We start from the raw sequence: 19,012 nt of genomic DNA, 5'->3' as shown, positions 1-19,012 counted from the left end.
AAAAAAAAAAAAAAAAAAAAAGTATAAACATTGAGTGACGGAAATCAGCTTCTAACTTTTAAAAAAGTCCCATCTTGCTTGACTCTTGCAAAGGCCAATATTAAGAAAAAGAATCTTAGGGGTGCCTGGGTGGCTCAGTCGGTTGGGCGTCTGACTTCGGCTCCGGTCATGATCTCACGGTCTGTGAGTTCGAGCCCCGTGTCGGGCTCTGTGCTGACAGCTCAGAGCCTGGAGCCTGTTTCCGATTCTGTGTCTCCCTCTCTCTCTGACCTTCCCCCATTCATGCTCTGTCTCTCTCTGTCTCAAAAAATGAATAAACGTTAAAAAAAAAATTAAAAAAAAAAAGGAAAGAAAAAGAATCTTAACCTCTGAGATTCTGATCACCCAGAGAACCCTTGCTGTAAAACTCAGTTGATTCCCTTTGTCAGCCCTTAAGCAGGATATGTAGTTGTGATAGGTAGTCTGAACTCCAAGAGGTTGTCAAAATAAGACATATTGCATTGTCTCTTCTTCCTATAGTCTATCAGTTGATCAATTTGGCAGGTCTTTCAGTATGTGAAATGTGATTCTACCTCTAGGAAACTATCCTACAAATTATAGGATACTTATAAAATAATTTTCAATTATCAATAATGAGTGTGTTCAATGTTTTATTTGTGAGAGAAAAAAATAGAAGCTGCCCTATGTCCAACAAGAATAGAATGGTTAAATGGACAGTATATAGCCATTAAAAAGAATGAAATTGATCTCCATGTATGAAAATGGAAAGGATATCAAGACAATGTGTTAAGATTTTTTAAAAGGCAAGCTGTAAAACAGCATTATTCAATAGAAACAGAATGCAAACGACACAGGAATTGCAAACTTTCTAGTAGAAGTATTTTAAAATGTAAAAGAAGTAGGTGAAATTAGTGATTTGACCCAAAATATCCAAAATATTAAGCATGTAATCAATATAAAATTATTGATGAAATATTTTACATTATTTTCATATAAGTCTTCAAAACCTGATGTGTGTTTTACACCAACACCACATCTCACTTTAGACAAACCACATTTCATGTACTCAATAGCTGCTTTTGACTAGTGGCTGTAATAACAGACAGTGCAGCTATATAGAACAAATTTGTAGTATCTATGTTTTCAAACAACTTTAAAACCAGCTATGTAAGTATTAAGTATTGTATAAAAACAGAAAACACTTGAAAAGATATACAAGAAATGGCTAAAGCAACCATCTGTATGGAGTGGAGTTGTGGGAAAAGGTGTTCAGAGTTTAGTTTACAAACATCAGTATTTCAGTTTACTATATGAGGATTTTAATTACTAAAACAGTAAGAGTAAAAGAAAATGTGTTGGCATTAAATGGTGGTGATTGTTGCACAATATTGTGAGTGTATTAAAAATCAGTGAATCTTATACTCTGAAAAGATGAAGGTGTGAATATTTTGTTATGTGAATTTTATCTCAATTTGAAAAATATATGTAAAGAACAAGAGATCTATGTTGTGGGGGAGAAATAAGGGTAATGTGTTAGAGTGGTGGTAGAATTATAAATGCTTTTAGTTTGTTCTGATTTTGTCCAGTACACATGTATTATATTTCAAATGGCGGTGGTGATGGAATAAAAGCATTTAGGAAAGAAAGGTCTTCTCTCTTGACAAAATCTGTGTGCTTTGGAAACAATACCGTGTTCTCATTGTGTTGGCAGCTATGCAAAAGTATACATCCGTCTGTACAATGTTTAACTACCATTAAGTAAAACAAAGAAGCCATGTGCCTTTTGCCAAGGGGTGCCAAATAGCAGAACTGATGCAACTCTTTCTTCCTTCTCTGTGCCTTTGGATGTTGTAGACAAGGCTGTGTACTTGCATTTTGCAACAGAGCAGCCCCGAATATCTAGCTCAGGGTGCAGGGCTTCCAGCTTTCGAATTTGAAATTCGCTATGACCTGGCTGGCCTCCTGCCCTTGCCTTGTGCTTCTGCTGCTCCACCCTAAGATGAGGTGGTGAACACTTACTTGCTTCACTGGGGTGGGAAAGGGAATGTGTTAGATAAGTTCTTCAAAGCACTAAGAGATGAAAGGTCCAGAAGAATAAAAGGTAATTCACCCCCCACTGGAGACTCCAATCACCTAAAAGTAAATGGAGAAGAAAGAACTTATGTAACAACTCTTTGTCTTCCAATAAATAAACAGATAGGATCTGAGCAGATGGAGTCCCAGAGGCTTCTTTTAACCCTTAAGTGGATGGTCTTTTTTATAGGCTCACCCGAATGCTGAGGTTTCTGCTGTGCTTGCTTAGCAAGGTTGTTTGTTTAGACTTCACCTGACATCTTATTCTCCCCACAACTTCCTCCAGGTGAATGAAGGAGAATTCACAGTACAGGATAACGTTCCACAGGTTTTAGTTGCCTTGAAGACGTTACTACTATCTTTTAAGGTATTTGTTGAGTGAAACTTAATTTGTTTCAACTGCCCATTTGTTGTGACTGAAGAAGAACCTTGTGAACAAGGAAAGGAGTGCAGGATGCAGGAAGTAAATAAACATGTTGCAGAACAAATTGTGCAACTATTCCTTCAGTGAATAGTGAATTCCTTCACTAATTCCTTCAGTGTTTTGAAAATCTATAAAATGATGTATCTATGTATCTATCTTGTATCCATCTATGTATCTATCCTCTATCTACCTACCTATTAATCTGTCTTGGCGAATGGATAGAAATGGCCAAATCTTTACGTAACACTGCCTACCCCTGGGGAGAGTGTATGGACTCTGGGGGTAGTGAAAATGAAGTGTGTAGATAGCAAGGAGCAAGGAAGGACTCTTCACTTTTTACTTTACACATGTCTGTACTGTTAACATTTTAATAGGTTATTTGTATCAAAAGAGATTTAATAAAAATTGCCAACTGTAATCCTAACAAGCCCTCTGACAGTCCTCTCAAATGTCTCACAAAGTGCCCAGAAAGAGTTAACACAGAGAATTCCAGAGGTTTGAAGTGAGGACAGACTCCCGGTATGGTGGGGGGGTGGGGGATGGGGGGGTGTGGAGGAAGAGTTAGAGGTGAGAAGCAGCAAGTGAGGAAGGGGAGGGAAAGGAGGGCTGGCCACCCAGTTCTCACCCTAGCCAATAGCAGGAAAGTTCCAGGCCCAACGCCCATTTGTGCAAACTATTTCAGGAGTCAAGAATTGCATCTGAGGCCATTGTCACTGTGACCTGTCAAAGAAGGACTAAGAGCTTCCAGGTTTGGCTACTGGGAGGGCAGTTTCTCCTGTAGTTGGAAGGTAAAATCTTAAGCCTCAGCTAATGTGGTGGTAACTGGGATGTGTGCTTTCTTCTTTATGGTGTATTGACTTCTTTTCTCTACAGGACACTAAGGTGCTCGTGGGATAGGGCTTTATTTTTCCTAATGACAAAATATTAACACTAAATTTCTAACAGTGTGGAATGGTCCTTCCTGGTTCTTGCAGAGGGCAAGACAGTCTATTGAAGCATTAGGGAGACACTTGGATAGGCTTTGCATGGAAAAGAGGCAACACATATATATGCTTTGTTTCATGATTTTCATGTCAGTTCCCCTCAGTCTCATTGAGAGCAGTTAAACTTTCAATGACGTTATGGTTGCATGTAGTCTCACAGTAGATAAGTATTCAGTGCATGGTCTTTGCTAACATTATAAAATGGGTTCTTGCTTTATTTTCCATCTCAGCAAAAAGTCTTAAAACTCCCCTTATTCGCAAAGCATGAAAAATGTGGCCAACAAAGCAGTTTGGAAAGACATCTAACGAAATCACGCTTACGTTTAGGTTCAAATATAGGCCGCCAAGATGCTGCTCTGTTCTTAGTGTCACAAGGGCCTCCTTTTCCCCATAGGCTTTACTAGTGATGGACCCATATGTGATTCAGATGAACAGCAACAGCAACCTTCCCTCAGTTCTGGATGTGCACGTCAACCTTGGTGGGAGAAGCTCCGTGCCAGGAAAAATGAAAGGCAGGAAGGCCAGATGGTCCGTGAGGCCCTCAGACATGTCCAACAAAACTTTCAATCCCATCCGGGCCATTGTGGACAGCATGAAGGTGAAGCCTAATCCAAACAAAACCATGATTGCTCTGTCAATTGGTGAGTTGGGGACTCTCAGGTGAGGGGCAGATCTCGTCGCTGTTAGCCCCATCCTCACAACTGCTTGGAGAAGATGGGAGTAGAGAGGGAGTCCGAGCACTGGGCATGGAAGAGTAACCTCTTGGGGGCTCTTTTTTTCTCTTCCATGAAAAGGGGACCCTACTGTGTTTGGAAACCTGCCTACAGACCCTGAAGTCACCCAAGCGATGAAAGATGCTCTAGACTCGGGAAAGTATAATGGCTACGCCCCCTCCATTGGTAAGCGTCTCCTGAGACTCTGTCTGGTGGCGTCCAAATTGTTAGTGCTCTTCTATTAGGAGTAAGTTTCCAGCAGTTCTCTTTGCTTCCCTGATTCATAGATCCTAAGGAGAGGCTAAGATAAAATAGCCATTTGGATTTGGGGATGAGGATCTCGGAATGCTTGAACACAGCCAGCAGGGTTCAGCTCCTTTCCTGGCTTCCTCTGGCCCACTGGCTCTGCCTCTTTTGTTCTGTTCACGTACTTATTTCTCAACCAACATTGCTAATTTTCATATGAAGGCCTTGGATTTTGCAGGTGCCTGTTTACTTAGCCTCTAGGTCCTACATTAATTTACTTATTTGCACTATGTAGATAGCTTCTTGGCTTCATTTCTTTTTCTCTATACATTCAACCCTTATTTTAACTATGGTCAAATATCACCGTGTGGTTGCATGTTCTGATCGCATTCAAATGCATTTATAGCTGTTTCAGCTTAAATAAAGAGATAAAAATGAAGTAGAATACAAAGAATGGGCTGTTCCATTGAAGAAGAGAAGGTTATTTCTGACAGAAAGAAGTTATTCTTATTGAGATGTTTTTACAGTAGGAGTTTCAGGTGTACAGCTGTATAATACAACTGTATACGCTGCAAAGTGATCACCACAAGTCTGGTTACTGCTCATCACCATACAGTTGGCCCCTTTACCCCTTTTTGCCCATCCCTATTCTTATTTAGGTTTAACTGTCTCCATCTACTAACCATTTCCACATTAAATGTCTGATAAAATAAGTGACCCTTTGACTTTATTTCAGTGTTGCACACACACACCCCCAGTCTCCATATGTACCTAGCAACATATTATTTTCCTTTTTAAAACTTATTTATATTGTTTTATTTGAATATAGTTGACACACAATGTTACATTAGTTTGAAGTGTAGACAGTGATTCAACATCTCTGTACGTTACGTTTGCTCACCCCAAGGATAGCTGCCGTCTGTCACCATACAACACTAGTACAGTACCATTGACTGTATTCCCTATGCTGTGCCTTTTATTCTCATGACCTACTCATTCTATAACTGGAAGCTGTATCTTCCTCTCGCCTTCACCCATTTTGCCCATCTTCCTACCCCCTTCCCTCTGGAAGGCATCAGTTTGTTCTCTGTATTTATAGTTCTGATTCTGCTTTTTTTCTTTGTTCATTTGTTTGCTGGTTTTTTAGATTCCACAATGAGTGAAATCATATGGAATGTGTCTTTCTCAGTCTAACTTATCTCACCTGGCATGATACCCCCTAGATCCATCCATGTTGCTGCAAATGACAAGATATAGTGACATATTTCTAATGTAGAATGCAAATCCAGTTTTGTGCTAAAATAGAATTTTAAAAACACTTCAAAGAGCCTGAGGGACGTAATTCTTAGGTTGATTGTTTGTTTTATAAAGTTTCATAAAACAAAAATCAACAAAAGAAGACCAAAAATTAGATTATAAAACAAGTTTATAACTTTTATACCCAAAGTATTAGGGAACAGATTCAACATGAAAAACCAAAACCAGTTCTCAACTTCACAAATATTCAAATGATATGAACATTTCATGCCAAAGGAAATATAGGCCATAACATTTATCTAGGAAAATTCTCTTCCTTATTAGTAATTAAGGAAGTGCTGATTTATATAACTTCAAGACATTTATCTCTAACTGTTAAGTGGAACATTATGAAATATTGTATCTTTATAATTGAATGGAGTCTTCTTAAAAGCAGTTTCGCAAACCAATTTGCATGATGCTGTCCCTACGTCAAACTTGTAAGCCAACATTTGGAAATATTGTATAAGAATTGAATTTAAAAGAAAAACTTGTGCAAAACCACTAACAGGTATATGATATAATGTAAAAAACTTAAAAGGCACCCAATGTATTACATGCATTGATTACAAGTCTTCAAAATATATAGTCCTGGAAGGGATTTAGGAAAAATCTAAATATTGTTTTTTTATGAAAAATAAAACATAATCATAGTAATCAAGATGGTGCAGAGTATTTTATACTTTGGAAAGGTCTCCTTGTTATTATTTACACATGTGAGATTATTATAAAATTGTAACACATAACTCCTTTATCTATAGTGCCTGAGAGCTAAACTGAACAGTTTGTGCTCTAAGCAGGGGCAGGAGTTAGCCTGAGGTCCTTTTGACTCTAGGGCATAGTGGTCAGTTGCCAGATGCAAACTTTCAGCTTCTTCCTTCCGGCTCTTTCAGGCTACTTATCCAGTCGTGAGGATATTGCTTCTTATTACCACCGGCCCGAGGCACCCCTGGAAGCTAAGGTAGGGCTTAACCAAGGTAACAGCTCTGAAGTAATACTGGGCAAACTATACCATTTTCCTTGTCTCTGTTCCACAAGGAATAACAGTTTCGGGAAACAAAAGGAGTGAAGAATTTCCCTTTAGCAATTTGAGAACTTCTCATAGAGTGAGGCCACTTAATCCCTGAGTATATTTAATGTCATTACAGTATGATGATAATGTTGAATATAATTTATGTGGTGTTCTGTCTTGAGGCTCAAAGGATTCAGAGGTTCCCCTACATTTGATTCTCTGCAAAAGAACTTTAAAAAACAATAGTTCATAACACCAAATAAGTAACATTTTTTATTTTACCAATAAGATCTTTCTTAAATTTCTTTCTTAAATTTGTAGCTTCCATCATTCACTTCCCCATTCAGATGGGGGGGCTCCTGGGTGGCTCATTTGGTTAAGCGTCCAACTTTGGCTCAGGTCGTGATCTCATGGTTCATGAATTCAAGCCCCTTGTCAGGTTCTGTGCAGACAACTCAGAGCCTGAAGCCTACTTCAGATTCTCTCTCTCTCTCTCTCTCTCTCTCTCTCTCTCTGTCCTCTCCCGTTCACCCTCTGTCTCTATCTCTCAAAAATGAATAAACATTAAAAAAAAAAAAAAAGCTCACTCAGATGGGAAGATTGAGGTACTATGGAATATTCAATTGATGGCAGGGCCACAAGTTTAAATGCCACTCTCCCTCTGTCGTCTACTGTGTGTGTTGATATTTCTTAACATAAGAGGTGCCCTCAGTCTGTATTTCAGAGAAGAATCAGGCTTCAAATTTCTGGTCGAAAGTAAACAAATAACCAAGTGAAAAAGTCCAAGGTCATAATGATCTCTCATGGAAGTCTGCTGAGTCATAGCTGACATGTACTTGTTAAAGTGATTTACTTCTTTTAAGTGGTCAATATTTTCAACATTTAGAAATGGACATATATAAGCATTTTCCCCCAATTTTGGCTTAGTACAGTCCTTACTACTTTACTTAGAGCTTGTAAAAGTAAGTTTATTATTGCTCCCCACTCACCTATCTGACAATGTCTCTTCTCCCACTGCTGTTGGAACCCCTAACAAAATGTACCTTTTATTTCTTCACAGGATGTCATTCTGACTAGTGGCTGCAGTCAGGCTATTGAACTTTGTTTAGCTGTGTTGGCCAACCCAGGACAAAACATCCTAGTTCCAAGACCCGGTTTCTCTCTTTATAGGACTTTGGCTGAATCAATGGGAATTGAGGTCAAACTCTACAATTTATTGGTAAACAACTTTTTAATTTTAGACCCCAGTGTTCAATTATGGCTTTGTAAAAATATATGACAATTGTCTTAGCACAGAAAGATTTGGAAGTGGGTGGTGGAGGCCACAAACACATTTTATTATTTAGAATATACTGTTAAGTGAATATTCCCCCTCAAGTTTTCAGAACCATCTTAGTCTCACCCTTTCTTCCTCCCCAGCCAGAAAAGTCTTGGGAAATTGACTTGAAACAACTGGAATCTCTAATTGATGAAAAGACAGCTTGTCTCATTGTTAATAATCCATCAAACCCCTGTGGGTCAGTGTACAGTAAAAGTCATCTCCAGAAAATTCTGGCTGGTAAGTCCATCAGACTTCATTTGACAGGAGAATATATGGGGATAGGATCCTTGAGCTGTTTTCCTGGAATGAGAAGAGGGTTAGTTCCGAGCTGAGGATGGGGGTGGGGGAGCTCTACTGGGGTCTCCAGTGAATAGTGTGCCCCTGGAGCAGTAGACCTCACCTACAAGAAGGAGAAAAAGGCAGCACTTGCCTCTTCACTATTCCCATATGTGGAAGAGCAGGTTTGAAATATCTGGTTAATTAAATGGTATATTTAGCCTCTGTATCCTGAAGAGTATAAGAATTTATAGTTCTTAAATTGGAAAACAAAACACATAAATATGAAATGCAAAATATAATAAGTCCAGGTGAATATTAATTGCTAAGGCAATTCACATTAAAAAGGATTTCAGCCTGGGGGCCCCTGGATGGCTCAGTTGGTTAAGCATTCAACTCTTGATCTCAGCTCAGGTCTTGATCTCAGAGTCGTGGGTTCAAGCCCCATATCGAGCTCCATACTGGGCATGAAGCCTACTTAACAACAACAACAACAACAACAACAACAACAACAAAAATGATTTCAGCCTGTTTTTCTTATTTTTAGTGGCTGCAAGGCAGTGTGTCCCCATCTTAGCTGATGAGATCTATGGAGACATGGTAAGTCTTGGGCAGGATCTATCACTACAATAATCTCAATTCCAAATTACTTCATGGGACCTTTAGAGGTGGCATCAAAAACACCAGAAGTAATTCCTAATCATTTCAGTACAGCATATCAGTATCCCTGCACTCTTAAAAGTACATATAGATTCTACAATCTCTTAGCCAGTTTTCCGAAGTCCAAAAAGCTATAAAAATCTGAAGATTTTTGAAATTCCTTTGGTGGAAAAGCCTGGCTTGACTTGATGTAAAGATATTTGTAGATTTTCTATGTATCTCACTTATATATGTGTATATATATTTGTCAAGAATGTAAGGAAAGGGAAAGAAATGTTAATATGCTTGATTAGGAGTGCCGTCCCGCACTGCCTTGGGGGTGTTACATAATATATGATCCAGGTAAACTTCTCAAAAATCCAAATAATCCTACATTCTGCAACAAATATGGGCCCAAGAATCTCAGGTAAAGGGTTGTGGACCTCTATTATATTTTTAAATGTCTAATTCCAACAAGCATTCATTCCCCAGAGCAAGCTTTGTTGAGTTGTATATATTCCTGGGCCAGGATCAGTATCCTCATCGTAGGCTTCCTTTAATCCAGACCAGATGTCAGGTTATATGTCTCTGTATAGTCTCCTTTGAAGCCTCCTAGGCTCCCAGTTATGCTTTAGGGTAGGATGAGCCCATAAATCCAAGGCCCTGTTCCTAGTTATACAAGGTAAAGACTGGAAGGCATGGGATTTGGAGGAAAGTAAGCCAGAAGACAACTGCAAGGATCTCTTCTCCTCAGGTGTTTTCGGGTTCCAAATTTGAGCCTCTGGCCACCCTCAGCAGCAACGTCCCCGTCCTGTCCTGTGGAGGGCTGGCCAAGCGCTGGCTGGTTCCTGGCTGGAGGTTGGGCTGGATCCTCATCCATGACCGAAGAGACATTTTTGGCAATGAGGTAAGAGCAATGAGGTGATACAGTATGTCTAATTTAGGATATATATGTGTATTTAATTTGCATGCACAGTGGTTGGGTGGTGATTTTTTTGTTGTTTTAGTGTTGTTTTTTCTTCTTTCTTCTTGGCCCTGTAGTTCTGGGTGCCAAAAGATGCTGGGTAAAGATGGTACTTAGTTATTCCTCTCCAAAACTCACTTTTCTTGTACCTGGTTCTATGAAGAAGTTCCATCTGCTTCTAATTTTAGGACCACAAATAAGGAAACAATAGCTATAATGATACCTGATTTTGTTTGCAGGCTTACAATATGCCAGCACTTGATATACATTATTTTACTGTAATCCTCCCAACAACTCTAGGAGGCCATAGTATTATCTCCTTTTTACGGTTGAGAAAACTGAAGCACTGAGACATTGTACAATTTGCTGAGTCACGCAGCATGTGTGTGACAGAGCTGGGCTACAAACCCCAGTGGTCTGATCTAAGAGTGCCAGTAGGCACGCACCATCACTTCTCCAGAGACTACAAACCTGATGGAAAGAATGGCCAGAACCAGAATCCCCAAAACTGTAATGCTTAAGGAAGGCTAAATAATATGTTTGCGGGTTGGGGGGGTTTAGATCCGAGATGGGTTGGTGAAACTGAGTCAGCGGATCCTGGGACCCTGCACCATTGTCCAGGGAGCTCTGAAAAGCATCCTACATCGTACCCCTCAGGACTTCTACCACAACACTCTGAGCTTCTTGAAGGTAAGGGCAGCCCGTAGCCTTTTACTTTGGGAGTGAGGAAATGCCGCCAGTGGAGTTAGGAATAACATATCCTTGTTTCTGGAGCAGTGTGCCATTATGGGGCCTCCAAATCAGGAGATGGCATCAGTGTAACTATCCACCCTTCCATGTCTCTCATTTCTGGCACTTCACTCTGCTCCTGGCCAAAAGTGATGGGATTTTTTTCTCGCCTACTTCCTGTGCCCTTGATGCCAGCAGAGCAAACTTAGGTTCCCTGCCTCCAGTGTGGGCTCTACTTTTAATGACGTGCTTTTCTTTCACTTATATTTTGATTCTTGACATCTTTCTGCCTCCTCTTGTAGTCCAACGTTGATCTTTGCTATGACGCACTAGCTGCCATCCCTGGACTCCGGCCAGTCCGCCCTTCTGGGGCCATGTACCTCATGGTAAGTATGTAGGTGGCAGGCATTTTCTGTAAGGCAAGCAGAAGCTGGTCTGCAGGACTCACAAAGACAACCAGCTAAGCCTCCGGGCCTGTTAGTTTAGGAATCACCTTGTTCTGAATGTCTGTTCAGGTCACTTTGAGATCTTGACCTGAGCCAAAGTCGACACTTGCCCGACTGAGCCACCCAGGTGCCCCTGTTTCCAGAATAACTTGGGGCATTGGCATTTTGTGGACTGGAGACACTAGTATCTTGTAATTGGTGGGATAGTTCCATGCAATCAACAATTGCCCGGCTCACAATGTTAATGTTGCCTTTTTAGAGAAACAGTGACATTCTATTTCCAGCTTTCACTTATCAACATCCAGGAAGGAATGCTTCAATAAACTAAAATATTAATATAAAGACATCCTGTCTTTCCTATGAAAAATTCCATGGGCTCCTAAGTGTTAGAACTCTTAGTTATCAGTAGTAGAATTCCAAGATATTTTTTAGAGCAGTCCCTATGTTAGTTTCTGGCATGGGGAGTTGGCCTGTTTTCCCTCCTGATAAGTTTGCCTCTCCCTGTAATTGGTATAGGTTGGCATTGAGATGGAACATTTCCCAGAATTTGAGAATGATGTGGAGTTCACAGAGCGGTTAGTTGCTGAGCAGTCAGTCCACTGCCTCCCAGCAACGGTGAGTGTTCATGTCTCTCAGGACATTCCCAACAGTTTCTAGAGCCTCGGGTTGAGTTGGTCTTTAGCCTGCCTTTTTTTCCCCTCAACAAAGTGTATTCTCATTTGATAAGATTCAAACTGATGTGTTTCATGACGTCTATTTAAAATTTGTTTCTCCCTCATCATTATCCCATCCATACCGGGAAGAAACGTTGTGGCTGAACATTTTAAGTGAGGGGAAACAGGCTTGTCCCACAAGTCCCTTTTAAGATGAATTGTTTCTAGACTTAGCACCCCAATGATGGTGTCAACCAAGAAAAGAAGCGGAGCTAAAATAAAACAAAAACATTTATTCGGTGTCTCAAAATTGCAATCTGGGGAACACAGATCTGGGCAGTGACCCAAATAGTGTCCTTCCACCCCCCAGAACAAAAGTCAAGTGTTTTTAAAGACAAAAAGGAATGCTTGTATATGCTATTTATAAAGAATTTTGATTGATTGGTGGCAGAAAACTAATCTTGGCTGAATGTAATTGGTTACTAAGGCTATCACTAAACGAAGTCTCACTGTAGCAAGTCTCAAGACTCTGGCTGAGTCCTTGTGAGATTGGTGGCTTGGCCCAGTTCAAAAGTTCATGGTTTCATGGGTGAAGAGGTGCATAAGATCCATCTCCTTAATGGCCTTCTGGGTCCATTTTAAAACCCCTTGACATAAGTGACCCCATTTTATTTCACCTTTCACAGTGGAACTGAGCCAACTGATAGCTCTGAGTAAATGACATCACTGCTTCTTGCTGATTAGGACCCTGGCCATCATAGGGTGGTTTAGTACCAGAGTCAATTGCTATGAGAATAACAGGCTCTTATTTTTGCAGTGCTTTGAGTACCCGAATTTCTTCCGAGTGGTGATCACAGTCCCCACAGTGATGATGCTGGAGGCCTGTAGCCGGATCCAGGAGTTCTGCGAGCTGCACTATCACTGTACTGAAGGGAGCCAGGAGGAGTGTGACAAATAGGCCCAAGTCCGTTCTCTTGAGTATGTGTCCCATCCGGGGAAGGCTGGACTGGGCCTTGCTGTTCCTCAAGGGGAATCAGGTGCCCCTACTGGGAGAGAGGCCTCAAAAGCATGTCAAGCGTTCAGAATCGCTCCTGCTTTCCCCCAGCTATGTCCAAATACACACTCTGAACCCCAGATTGTCCTCTCACTCTGCTCTGCTGGAGTGACTCACTCATTCATTAATCTGCCCCCTCCTATATGACTTCCTCCTTTTTTATTGAGAGTACTTGGTGAACAAAATTTACCAGAAAGCACCAGAGACAAGAAAATTAAAAGCTCGTGATAAGAGAAACAAAAGATTGAGAGAATTTGTGTCCCAACCATTTCCTCATACTATAAATAAGAATACACTCTCTCCAGTCAGGTCTGAGGCCTAATTCTGTTACTGCTTCACTTCAGGTATACCTCGCTTTATGCAATAGAACTACAATGAAAGAAGTTGGGGACACATATATTGGTTAATTATTTTCTAAACACATTAGGAAAGTTTGCTAATTTGAAAGATCCCTTACAGAAACATTTTCGTTGATTTTTTTTTTAAGAACTGTTGATCGTATGGGGTGCCTGTCTGGCTCAGTTGGTAGAGCATGTGACTCTTGATCTTGGGGTCATGAGTTCAAGCCCCACATTGGGTTCAGAGATTATATCAATCAATAAATCAATCAATCAGAATTGTTGATTGTAAAGGTAATCAATGGACTTTCTAAATTTAGATATGTGTGCATCAGGGTTTCTTAAAATGAGGGCACATCTGTATTTAAAAAAAAAAAAAGGAGGAATCATCGGACCTTCCAGAAATACTGTGGTGTAAGGGCCAGAAATATTCTCATTTATCATTGTTATGGAATCATTGCTTTTGCTGTAAGGTTGATAATGATTTATTGATATGTATATTATATTATCTTTTCATATGTTTTCTAAGAAACATTTATATTGACAAGATCCTTTATTTTGCCAAGGGCATAAATTATTGTTTTTCTTCTTTTTTACAAAAATAAATTATGCTAAGTATGCTCTTCTGCGGTTTTTCTCCTCTGTGGGGAATTCCTATCCTATTCATTGCTATTCATTCCTATTCATTGCTCAGTCTGATTGATGCATTACCCACTAGACTTCATTTATTTCCCTGTCCATGTACTGACATTTGGAGTTACTTAAGAAACACTATTCCTAAAATATTTTATTTGGGAGCTCATTTCTGGGTTCCTACTTATAAATAAGACAAACTAAGAAGCAACATTATAAACCTCTGGCCTTTGACTTTACACTTTCAACTTTTTGGAACTCCAACCTCTGGTCCCAAATTCCTATGCTCTACATCCGCTAACCACTCACTGGTGAATGAAACTGAATGGGTTCAGGTGACCCAGGGAATGAGAGGTGTCAGACATCTTTCATTATCCGCCTTTTGTCTGCAAATCCTTTTAGGCACAGTAGACTAATTTTTTTTCTCAAAACTTCCCTTACAGAAGGGAGCATGAAGTTATCTTGCAAGGTTGGGGGCAGGAGTATACCATAACCAGTCTACAGATTACTAAGAGAAATTTTCCTTATCCGGAAGAGGAACTTCAGGTCTCAACCCTGCCAATCACACTGACTTAATTTCCTTTACAAAAATAAACATCCAATGCCCACATTTAGTGAGTTCACGCTAAAATTTACCTTTTAATTTTCTTTGGCAAATCCAAAAGGAACATACAACAATAGAGATAATAAAGATTTGTTTCCTGTAGGCCACCACTGCCAATAATTTTCTGAAAGCGTCCGGTTCCTCTTTTCCTATACCACCTTTGCCCCATCCCCTGAAGATCTGTCCAGAAATATTCAGGAAAATTTGGTGGTTTACACAAGATGTTTTATCTTAACACGTACATATAATTCTATCCAGCTTTACTGAATTCTACTCAGATTTCTTAAACTTGCCAGTTTCTTTCGTGTCTACATTTTGTTAGAGGAGTCAAGGACATACTCAAGCATTAAAAAAAAAAAAAAAAACCGCAGACTGGACACATTTCAAAAGATACAAAGACAAAAACATTCCTGTAAACGTGTGTGTGTGTGTGTGTGTGTGTGTGTGTGAAGGTTTCCTTTTTTTCTTTCCTCTCTTCAAAGTAACTATTTTTTTAATTTTTAAAGTTTACTTATTTATTTTGAGAGAGCAAGCGAGCAAGGGAGGGGAAGAGAGAGGGAGAGAGAGAATCTCAAGCAGGCTCCGCACTGCCTGCACCGCACACAGCCTAACGTGAGGTTGTAACTCAAGAACAGTGAGATCATGACCTGAGCTGTGCTCATCAGCCGCTTAACTGACTGCGCCACCCAGGCGCCCCATAAAGTAACCATTACGCAGCTTTATAATTCAGCTTCCTATGGAAGACAAAGAAAGGATGATATTTCTGAGGTGTCCATTACCTCCAGGGTGTTTCTAAATAAAAAGAACCCCTGTGCCTGGTTGCTTCCAAACAAGATTAAAATTCTCCCCCCGCCCCAGACAGCTTCCAGATGCTTCGCGATGGCAGTGGCAGGAGAATGCGTTAGAAAGTCTGTGATCTCACCTTTCTTTCTAGGCCAGAGCACCGCCTATAGGGTAACTGGCCAGTACCACAGACCAGGAGTCACTCCACGTCCCACCCCAGTCCCTAGTTGCCAACAACTCCCAGACAGCTGGGTAGGAACGGAGTGGGGAGGAGAAACACCTGGCTGTGTAGGAGCTGTTGCGAGCGCGAGCGCGAGCGCCGCGCTGCTCCACGCGCATGCGCCGTCGGGGGGCGGAGCGAGGCACGAAGGGCCGCTCAGGGCGCAGGCCCAGATCCCTGAGAGGTCGGCAAGGGTGGATCCCTTCCTCAGATGCCGGTTTTATTCCCAACGTCGGGCCTCGGTTTTGTTTCCTCCTTTCGCGTCTTTCCCGGACCCGCGCCCTGTGGAGAGATTCTCTTCCCCCTTTACCCCCTGTCCGGGCCGCATCTGGCAGGAGGCTTCTCGGAAGCTGACACATCATCCCTAGGTATTGTAAATACCTGTTAAATAAGTGAACTGTACATTTATTTTCTTTTCCCAGCTCTGGGCCAATCCCAGCCAGTCCGATGAGTTGTGAAACAGAAGCAGAAATTCCCAGTAGCTGTTGTCAACTGACAACAAAAGTGTGGTCCCTGGAACTTTTCTCCAAAGAATTGTGTCCTTCAGAGTCCCTGGTACCTGGCACATATGTTTGGATCCCTACTCAGCCGGATAAATGAATCCACCGCTATGTTCCGCACACTCCGCACATTACTACAGTAGGGGCTGTATTTTATGTTACGTAATGTTATATTATTATTATTTTGAGGAGGGGCTGTATTTTAAGTACCCTAAAAGTCGAATTATTGAATCCATTGGAGAACTGAGTTCCCAGTACATCTAATTCATACTCTCATTTGTTTTAAACAGTTTGGGTATGTTGACCAACAAGTTTCATAGGGGGTCCTAGAATCTACAAATCTGGATGCTCTTTGTGGGTCAAATTGTTAAACAGCATCTTCCAAAGAGGCAGTCACTTTCTGACGTTACAATTGAGGTATATTATGTAGGATGCGATGCCACTTCTGCAAAGGAAACAAGGAGAAGAACTAGCAAGTGTTAATTTTTGTCAGCGTTTCAGGCATGGAAAAGAATTCTTGCTCTTTGAGACATTGACCCATTTGGTAATTGAAATGCAAAGTACATTATGTAATTCAAAGTATATTATGTCTTATTTATTTATTTATATATTTATTTATCTAAGAGAGAGTGGGAGCAAAGGAGGGGGGCAGAAGGAGAGAGAGAGAATCTCAGGCAGACTCCTCTCTCAGTGAGGAGCCCAATGCAGGGCTCAGTCTCACAATTGTGAGATCATAACCTGAGGCTAAATCAAGAGTCAGACGCTCAAGTGACTGAGCCACTCAGGCGCCCCACTTTATGCCCCATTTGAAAAATAAAGCCACAGGAGTTTTTGCTTTGGCAGCATGTATACTAAAATTGGAACAATACAGAGAAGATGAGCCTGAACTTAGTCCAAATTCAACAGCACATTAAAAGGATTATACACCATGACCAAGTAGGATTTATTCCTGGAACTCAAGAATGGTTCAACATATGAAAACCAATCAGTGTAATACACAACCACAACAAAATAAATCATGAGGGGTGCCTGAGTGGCTCAGTCACTTGAGTGTCAGACTCTTGATTTTGGCTCATGTCATGATCCCAGGGTCGTGGGATGGAGCCCTGTGTCAGGATCCATGTTGAGCATGGAGCCTGCTTAAGATTCTCTCTGCCTCTCTTCCTGGCTCATGCACACTGTCTCTCTAAAAAAAAAAAAAAAAAAAAGGGGGGGGGGCGCCTGGGTGGCTCAGTCGGTTAAGCGTCCGACTTCAGCTCAGGTCGCGATCTGGTGGTCCGTGAGTTCGAGCCCCGCGTCGGGCTCTGGGCTGATGGCTCAGAGCCTGGAGCCTGTTTCCGATTCTGTGTCTCCCTCTCTCTCTGCCCCTCCCCCGTTCATGCTCTGTCTCTCTCTGTCTCAAAAATAAATAAAAAACGTTAAAAAAATAAAAAAAAAAAATAGGTCACCTGGGTGGCTCGGTCAGTTAAATGTCTGACTTCAGCTCAGGTCATGATCTAGCAGTTTGTGAGTTCAAGATCCATGTCGGGCTCTGTGTTGACAGATCAGAACCTGGACCCTGCTTCAGATTCTGTGTCTCCCTCTTTCTCTGTCCCTCCCCCATTCATGCTCTGTCTCTCTCTCGAAAAAAAAAAATTAAAATTAAATTAAAAATTTAATAAAGGGCAAAACAACACAATTGTTTCTATTGATGCAGACAAAGCATTTGACAAGATTCTATACTCTTTCATGACAAAAACACTCAAGCTAGAAATAGAAGGAAATGATATCAAACTAATGAAGGCCATCTATGAAAAGCCCATAGCTAACATCATACTCAATGGTAAAAGGCTGAAAGCTTTTCCAAGGATGCCTACTCTCACCAATTCTATTTACATCATATTGGAAGTCCTAGCCAAAGCAAATAGGCAAGAAAAAGAAATAAAAGGCATCTAAATTAGGAAGGAAGCAGTAAAATTATCTCTATTATTACATGACATGATCTTATATGTAGAAAATCCTAAATATTCCATAAGAAAACTACTAAAACATATCAACTATACTTCAAAAAAATAAATATGAAAAAAGCAAAATCACACAAAAAAATACCTATACCTACTAGAACCAACAACTGAATTCAGCAAAGTTGCATAGCAAATCAACCCACAAAAAGCAGTTGTGTTTCTATACACTAACAACAATCTAAAAAGGACATTAAGAAACTAATTTCGGGGTGCCTGGGTGGCTCAGTCAGTTAAGCATCCGACTTCGGCTCAGGTCATGATCTCGCGGTCCGTGGGTTCGAGCCCCGCGTCGGGCTCTGTGCTGACAGCTCGGAGCCTGGAGCCTGTTTCAGATTCTGTGTCTCTCTCTCTCTGACCCTCCCCTGTTCATGCTCTGTCTCTCCCTGTCTCAAAAATAAATAAAACATTAAAAAAAATTAAAAAAAAAAAGAAACTAATTTCATTTACAATAGTATCAAAAAGAATAAAATACTTGGGAATAAACCTAACCAAGGAGATGAAAGGTGAAAAGATGCTCACCAATCATCAGAGAAATTCAAAACAAACCAACAGTGAGATATCACCTCATGCCCATTAGGATGATTACTATGGAAGGAAGGAAGGAAGAAAGGAAGGAAGGAGGAAAAAAGGAAGGAAGAAAGAGAAGCGAAGGGAGGAAAGAAAGAAAAAAGAGAAGTGTTGAAAGGTTTGAAGAAATTGGAACTGTTGTTCACTGTTGGTGAGAATTTAAGATGGTACAGCCACCATGGAAAATATTAAAGCAGTTCCTCAGAAAACTAAAAATTGAACTACCATATGATCCAGCAGTACTACTTCTAGGTATATATCCCAAAGAATTGAAAGCAGGGTCTGCAAATGTATGTTCATAGCAGCATTATTCACAAGAGTCGAGCGGTGGAAGCAATCCAAATGTTCACTGATGGGTGAATGGCTAAACAAAGTGTGGTGTATACATACAGTGGAATACTATTCAGCCTCAAAAAAGGAAATGCTATAACATGGATCAACCTTGAGAATATTATGTTAAGTGAAATAAGCTAGTAACAAAATGACAAAAATGTATCATGATGCCAAGTATAGGAGGTATCTAACGTAGTCACTT

The 19,012-nt window shown here is 40.6% G+C and overlaps 1 protein-coding gene across 1 annotated transcript; it reads left to right on the top strand.

Annotated features, from left to right (window-relative positions):
- The first annotated feature begins 3,199 nt into the window (after window positions 1-3,199).
- Window positions 3,200-13,787, top strand: TAT (tyrosine aminotransferase). The gene is made up of 12 exons (XM_030299568.2): window positions 3,200-3,285; window positions 3,875-4,121; window positions 4,275-4,379; window positions 6,629-6,696; window positions 7,808-7,966; window positions 8,167-8,305; window positions 8,892-8,944; window positions 9,738-9,890; window positions 10,509-10,637; window positions 10,979-11,062; window positions 11,639-11,737; window positions 12,593-13,787. The coding sequence occupies exons 2-12, from the start codon at window positions 3,887-3,889 to the stop codon at window positions 12,731-12,733; spliced, it is 1,365 nt and encodes a 454-aa protein (XP_030155428.1). The 5' UTR covers window positions 3,200-3,285; window positions 3,875-3,886; the 3' UTR covers window positions 12,734-13,787.
- Window positions 13,788-19,012: the final 5,225 nt, after the last annotated feature.

This window comes from Lynx canadensis, chromosome E2 (genome assembly GCF_007474595.2).
Source record: "Lynx canadensis isolate LIC74 chromosome E2, mLynCan4.pri.v2, whole genome shotgun sequence".
Taxonomy (NCBI): Eukaryota; Metazoa; Chordata; class Mammalia; order Carnivora; family Felidae; genus Lynx; species Lynx canadensis.
Note: the sequence above shows the minus strand (reverse complement) of the source record. Positions and strands in the feature narration are given on the sequence as shown.